The sequence below is a fragment of the Manis javanica genome, chromosome 11, assembly GCF_040802235.1.
Source record: "Manis javanica isolate MJ-LG chromosome 11, MJ_LKY, whole genome shotgun sequence".
Taxonomy (NCBI): domain Eukaryota; kingdom Metazoa; phylum Chordata; class Mammalia; order Pholidota; family Manidae; genus Manis; species Manis javanica.
Window position 1 is genome coordinate 87,546,824 of NC_133166.1, and position 7,615 is coordinate 87,554,438.

The window sequence follows — 7,615 nt, forward strand, 5'->3', positions numbered from 1 at the left end:
TCATCATGGGCAAGTGGTTTCCATGTTAAAACAAGCCCACCAAGGGCCTGCCCATTCTGGGAACGTGGCCAGGGCGGAGCTCCGTTTGATGACCTCCCCCAACTGCTGACCCACTGAGCAGCCCCTGTAGCACTGGAGGGCCCCTTCCTGCTGCCGTGTGCCTGCAGTGCCCTCTACTGAGAAAGCTGAAGAGGAGATGTGCTTAAACGGCTTCTGTCCACTGTGGCAGGGCATTTATGAAGAGTGAATCTGGAGTTGAGGGGGGGAAGCTTTTATGCTTTCTGGGCATTTGTAGTATTTTTTAAAACAGCAGAACCACATTGCCTTTGTGCTTTTCTGTCTCTTTAATGATTTATCCAAAGATCTATCTTTTTAAATAGTTGCAGGCTCCCTCTTACCCAGTCAGATTTTTCTGCATACCTAGTGGTTTCCACATTACCCATAGGGAGGAAATATATTTCTTCTGAGGTGAACAAAAGGTCCTCTTTATTGGTGAAATAATTAAGGAAAATAGGTATCCTTAAAATAAACTTTTCCTATTTATAATATTAATGGTAGAGATTTTTTTAAACTCAGAAATATGAAAAAAGGGAGGTTAAGGTTAGTCATTAAGATGTAAGGATAATTCCCATTAATATTGTAGTGACTTCATTCTAATTGTGTGTGTGTGTGTGTGTGTGTGTGTGTGTGTGTGTGTGTGTGTGTGTGTGTACGTACATATATACACATCTCCTTTCCCAAAGATTTGGAGTAAAATAGTTTTTTTCCTCCAGATTTCTCCCCCAACACATATTATATCATGGGCATTTTCCCATGCCACTAATTTTCATAACTGTTTTTAATGGCTGCATGGTGATGAGCCGTAATTTATTTAATTGTTTCTCAGTTGTTGGATATTGAGCTGTTTCCTGTTTCCCGTTATAAATAGCACTGTAGTAAACATGTAGAAATATTTGTATGTATCTCTAATTACCTAGAAAAAATATCAAAATGTGGTAATGTGACTTACTTATAATGTAGAAGTACTTTGGAAGCAAATTATTTTTTTAGTTGAGATATTTTACATACTTATTTCTTTACTTTTGTCTGCTAAGCAGGCTTTAAACTCCAGTTTATAGATCTTATATAACCTGTCCTGAACCTCTCTCCCAGCATTCGGGTTTCTACCTGGAACAGACTGAACTACCTAAAGAATGGTGTGCTGAAGTCTGCCTTAAAATCTGCCATGGCCCACGACCCCATCTCCCCAGTGCTCTCCGACCCTCACCTGGACGCTGTGGACCAGCGGCTCCTGAGTGTCCTAGCCACCGTGAAGCAGTGCACTGACCAGTTTGGGATGGACACTGTGCTGGTGGAGGACAGGATGCCTCTCTCCCACTTGTAATTTTCAACACAGAATAAGTGAAACTTGTTTTTACAGGGATAGAGAAACAGCACAATCAATTCCAAGAAGTATGAGATGGTTTAGAAATGGCCAGCAGGAAGTTCTGGTGATAAGGAACAGGATGGCCTTGGATTTCTTAGGTGTTTTCTGTAGTGGAAACTGAAGTAAAGATTACAAACTTCACCATGGAGACATTCCTGCCAAACCACCTTCTCCTTCTTGGCATTTGCCTGTATTCCCAGTGGGCAGCACCGTTGGTCATCCTGAGTGTCATGCCACAGGACACGTAGAGGCCTGACAGTACTGGGATTGGTTCTGAAGCAGGTATTTGGAGTTCATCCGCGTAGTCCTTTCTCCATGTGCGTGGGTCTTCTGAAAACACAAAATCTAGAGTCCTTTTTGACCAGGACTAGTCACATTGGGAATTTCACTGCCCCCTGAGGAGTGGTAACAAGTAGAACCTGGCTCTCTGTTGAGCCAGAATAGCGTGCTCTTTGAAGAGGGTACGTTTTCAGATAGGATTAGAGGGAAGGGCAAAAGCAGGAAATATTTCTGCACTTTTAAGCAATTAGGTGGCAGCGCTTTTGATGATGCTCAAAGGAGGGAGAGAGAGACACACTTGGGGGAACCAGAATCGAGAGATGATTGCGTTCATGAGAAACAGGCTCCCCTGTATCTAAGTTCTTAAGGTGTGAGAATGTTAGTGACTCGCACCTGAGTACAACCTGCATTCTCACAGTTGTGTCCAAATTAACCAAACAAATTGTTTCTGCAGATCATATTCTTTCAACACAAGCGCTATTCTCTTATGCATATGTTTTTTCCTTTTGCCCAAAGCAGGCAAATCCTTTCCAAATTAACAAAACCAACTGAAATAATACCTTTAATAAGAGTTAGGTTGCCTTTGTCATTTGTGCCATCCTGATTTCTCCTCTGAAATGAATTTCCACCTCTGCCTTTAAGGCATTTGGTCATTGAAGCTACTGTTCCCAAGAGAATGGCGATCCTGTTTGTGCCTTCTTATGAGAAGAGCCAGCTCACCCTGCAGATGATACTGCACATCCTGCCTGGTGTCTGGACCTGTCTTGTGATTTGGGCCATCCAGAAAACTGGAAACAAAGATTTTTAACCCTCTGAGCCTTAAAATTAAGGAGGTTTAAAAAAAAAAAGACCTAAACAATAAAATATGAGAACCCTCAAAAAAAAAAAAATTAAGGAGGTTACTCAGAAGAGCCTTAAGATGTTGATCTATGTCAAACCCTAATTTCATCATTTAATTTTGTTTGGAGTTCTGAACCTGTGATATAGTATGTTCTTCTATTAGCACTCTCCAATTTCAGGTTGCTAAAACACAGGCTTAGTTCACTGTTCTAGCAAAGCAATTTGATATGTAAGTGGTCACAGTAAAGTACAGGGCCAGTCACTGTGTACACAAAACTATGTGCTTCTCTCCTGCATCTTGTCTGGGTGCTCTTCCAGTTTTGTGCCTGTGTCAAGCAGGAACTAGTATTTAAACAGTGCAGTTGAACAAATTTAATGCCAGCCATTGGAGACCAGTTTTAGGCAACCACCCTTCCAACTTACTACAGTTTAGAATTTATGCCCCAATTTTCTTCCGTTGAAAGATAACTGAGTAAGCTGTAACTACTTTAAAATAGCATGAAATTAGGATACTTTTGTATTTTGTATGTACATTTTGAGATGCAGACAAGAATGGGCTGAGTTATAAGAAAAACTACTGAATTCAGGAAGGCAGATACTAGCACAAACACTGAAAAATAGTGTTACCAAAAGGAGACATAGATGGCAATTTGAAGGCCATGTACTATGCATATGCAGGGAAATGCACAGTTGAGCTTGAGGACGCCTTAGGTGATACCCTGCCTCGTGAAGGCGTCAGCTTGAGGGAGATGGGCAGGATGTCAGCGCTGCTTTCCTTGGTAAATGTTAGTTAAACTAAATAATGGATCAGTGTTCATTCAAACACGATACCTTTAATATGCCACAGTGCAATGAGTAAGAACTGTTTGCAGCCTGGGAACTTTCTTCACAATGTTGACGGCAGAAGATCCTGCTAAGGAGAAAAGCAGGAGGGAAAGCTGCTTTGAAAATGTCTCATCCTTTTCACAAAACATTGTAGAATTCATTCTCCTTACCTACTATTTTAAAATTCATGATCTACAGGGATTAAATTTAGATTTATGCTAAAAAAGTAGTGTGACATGGCCCTTAGAAGATCAGGATTGGATTAAGCTAGAGAGTGTTTAGGTGAATCTTGGACAAAACCAGCAATAAACTTACAGCCCTAAAATTCACAAACACTAAATTCTGTTTGAAAGAAGAGGTAGATATCTTTCTTTAAAGTTTGGTAACACTGTCTATCCTCTTTATGGTTTATTTATTAGAGTCTAGCACTATTATAATCAAATAAGACATTGGAATGATTTTTGGTCAGCCCTAACTTGGGTATGCCTAGCTAGCATCTAAGGGTAGATGTGGATACATTTTAATATTATAAAACTAGGAAAATTAGAACTGATGTCATTTCCTGCCCACCTACTTTTTAAATACATTTATTCCAGAGTTTGGGGGAAATACGGGCATAGATGTTTCATTCTAAAATTGTTCTTTAGTATGAGGCTATATTGTGGTTTTGATCATAAATAATTCTATAAAAAATTCATAGGATCTGCTTTGCTGAGTATATTATTAACATATTAATAAGGCATTTCTCCATGTTTACACTCAGGATTACTGTGTCAAATGAAATAAAAGAAAGAAACAAGAATTCAGGTACATCCATTGCATATTTTGGGAAAAATGACTCCTATACAGGGGAGTTTTTCAGTGTCACCTTAAGGCAACATGTTTTTTCAAAGAAATCTGTCTTTTCTCTTTTTAAGAAAGCTTTTGGCCTTCCCTCCCCATCCACCATCATCCTTCAGCTTCTCTTGTCAGTGGACTCTTGCTTGATCAGTAAGTGAGCACACCTCAACGATGGTGAAACAGCCCAGTCAGGGAGCAGTCTTGCAGGAGCTACTGTGTGCACTTGAGCTTCAGGAAACATGAGTAAAGGTGTATGTATGTATGTATATATATAGTTGTGTGTGTATTCTATCAAGAAAAAAATATTTATTTTGACACAGGGAAACACCGACTTATGTTGCTGAAGAACTTGAAACTAGTGAAAGGCTCTCTTCTTTCTCTGAGTGGACTCTCAGTGACCTAAGGGCCATTCGTTCAGCAAATGCCCACTGAGCAGCTCCTGAGCCAGCCCTGGCAAGGCACACAAGGGAGTCAGACAGGCCTGATTGCGTGAAACCTGTTGTACAGGGGAGGGCCAGTTTTCTCCCTTCAATTCCTCAAGTTGGGTGAAATGGCAGGGGCTGGGTGCTGACCTGCCACAGGTTTTTAAGGAACTAAGGTGTGACTCACAAATACCAAACCTTTGGGAGGGAACTGGGAATAACTTAATGGGAAGCTAATTCATTTACTTAAAAGGGAGGTGTTAGGAACCACTGTCCTCTGTTTCTGATAAGCTAAGGATCTCCTCTCAGCTGCTGCACCAGTGAGGTTGTGCTTGGTAAGACTGGATGAGACAGAAATGCACCTACGTTTCTAATGTGTTCTTTGGGTTTCAATTCTGAGAAAAAAGTAAATGAATAAAGATTTTTAATAAGTATTGATGTGTCATCTTTTATTCCCCCCCCCCCCCCCCCCCCGCCTTTCAGGTTATTTCCAGTGTTTTCTATTCCAGTTTCCTATCTGTTTTGTTAGGCGGGCAGAAGATTACAGTTTCTGCACTCTCTTAAACTCCCACTGGGATTCTCCGCGTCATGTGAGTAAGAGCTTTATACTTCCTCACTTGTCTTCCAAAGGCCTGTGCTAGCTTGTGACTGTGACAGAATTTTCTACAGATCATTCTTGGGTGCTTTTTGTACATTTAATAGTTGACTACATTCTTGCAGTTTCTTTAGAGGTAAATAATCCCAAAGAACACGTTGGCACAGTACCCTATGGGCATGGAAGTGAAGACCCATTGCCCTGATTATAATTTTTAGGACACCCAACTTTGGAAATACAAATCTAGAATCATAAACCTCAACCAGACAACCAAACAGAATTAGGATTTTTTATTTGGTTTGCAGCACTGTTGTTTATGCCACTTTTTGTCATCCACACTTGTATACCGACAGAAGGCTGAAGCCTAGTCCGTGTTCCTCTCTGACTCACCAAGTACAGTCCTTTTCCAGGCAAGATTGCAGGCTTCGTTTGCTTCCCAAACATACCAGAAAGACTTGTATTAAGCCTTGAAAACGGCAGCTGGGAGGAGGAAGGGCACGGTTCTGTTATGGGCGAGTTTGACCCCATGTATTTGCCTATAAAAACTGATTTTCAGCAGCCCTCATTCTGTAAGATAGAAACAAGAATAATCAGCACCACTGGTTTGGTATGGGTAGGTTTTATAAGTTGCCATGTAAATCCCTGGGAAAAATAGTACTAAGTTACAGCTTGCAATGTATTTGGTTTTTCTTCAATTGACATTTGGATACTCCTGAGAGCTGTGGATGCCATGGACACAATAATGACTGTCCCTTCCTTCAAAGAGCGTACGATCCTGGCAGAAAAGAACTGCTTGTGAAGTGCAAGTGCCTCAGAAATTATGTAAATTGATTACAGTGGAAATACAGGTCAGGAAAGAATCGTGGGTCAGGAGTGTGAGAGAGAGGCAGGACCGGCACTGAAGGGAAGGCCGATCTCGGCTTGACGTGTGTACAATCAGACCCCTGACTCCAGACACGCCAAGCTGCAGGTTCAAAAGGTGCAGGGGCCTCCAGGCCTATACTCTGTTTTCAGTAGCTGGGTCACCGAAAATGTCCAGGGGCAACCTGTGGTTTCCATCAGGTGTCCCCTGTCAGGACAGTCTCAGGCTACTCTGCTGCCTCAGTTGCTATATGGCACAGATAAAGAAGTCACTGGTGTGCAGGCGAGCTGTGAAACATTGATTTCATATTTTCAGTTCACTTTTGACGTGCCAAGTTTATTTGGAGACAAAGAATTGATTTTTACCCCAAAACTGTTTTCAAGATAAATGGTATCCTGCCTCCTTCCGCAGGGCTGGAAAGATGTGTGGCTGTTTTCTCTTAGGAAGACTTTGGTAAAGTGCAGGTTTTAATCAGGGAGCTTTGGAGCCTGAGATTATTCCTGGCAAGCTCCAGTGACGCCAGTGCTTCTGGTCCTTGGAGCGCATTGGAGTATCACTGAGAGGGGTTTGGTGGCTACATCATCCCAGCAGCCTGTAGTTTTCACAGCCACCTCTGGATGGCCCTGCCATGTGCTCTGGCTCCTAGACTCTCAGCCAGCACCTCCAAGCCCTGAGAATGAATGTTAGCAATTTATTTTAGAGGCTTGTCTAAAAATCCATGTTTGGATTCATTGTTTTTATGAGGGACTGACTCTGGTGAAAAAAACATGAACCTCTACTCTTTGAGGAAAAAGATGTCTTCCTGAAATCAAATTGTTTGTCTAAGAACTTTCCAGCTACCTACTTTATTTGTTGTGAAATGCTAAATTCAAAACATCTCAGAAATTAGCAGTTAGTTCTACTTGAAAGTTACAAGTAGAGAGACATTTATTTCCTTCTTAAAACTTGGATTTTTTTTTTTAAGAAACCAGTGTTAATACTAGTAATTTTATCACCATAAATTTATCTTTAAACATAATCAGTATGAATAAAGCCATCAGAGCCTCCTCGGTTGACTCTCCAGAGCTGCCTCCAGGGTGGGACATATATAATAGTAAAGTAACATGTAGCTGAGTTCGCTCACAGCATCCCTGTGAAGTGACTATTTTATTACCCCCATTTTATAGACAGTAAAAATAAAGCATAGGGCGTTAAGGAACACCCAAAGTCACACATAGGACATGGAAAGAGCCATTCAGTTAATCACTATACTGGATTTCCATTCATGCTCAAACAGCAGTTACTGAATGAGTTAATGTGTTCAATTTCCAAGTAAGCATAATGGTATGTTCTTGTTTGCTGTTCCTGAAGGCGTCATGAGCTTGACTGTGTATAATGCAGCACTGGTGTACTGGCTCCTGCCCAGTGGAGGATTTAGGTTCAACTTTGGCATCACTGAGTGGCTAAGACATACACATGCGCATTACTTTTCAATTTAAATATCGTGGTATCCTAACAAAGGTGCTTCCCTAATTCCTGTAGCTGTT

At 41.2% G+C, this 7,615-nt stretch overlaps 1 protein-coding gene across 4 annotated transcripts in view; it reads left to right on the forward strand.

The window, feature by feature from the left end:
* Positions 1-5,066, forward strand: part of FAM20B (FAM20B glycosaminoglycan xylosylkinase) — a 38,857-nt gene extending 33,791 nt beyond the window's left edge. For all 4 annotated transcript variants that reach the window (XM_073216820.1, XM_073216823.1, XM_073216821.1 and 1 more), the window contains exon 8: positions 1,153-5,066. In XM_073216820.1, the coding sequence (XP_073072921.1) occupies positions 1,153-1,384 (232 nt within the window). In that variant the 3' untranslated portion in view covers positions 1,385-5,066. The remainder of the gene's footprint in view (positions 1-1,152) is intronic.
* The last annotated feature ends 2,549 nt before the right edge of the window (positions 5,067-7,615 follow it).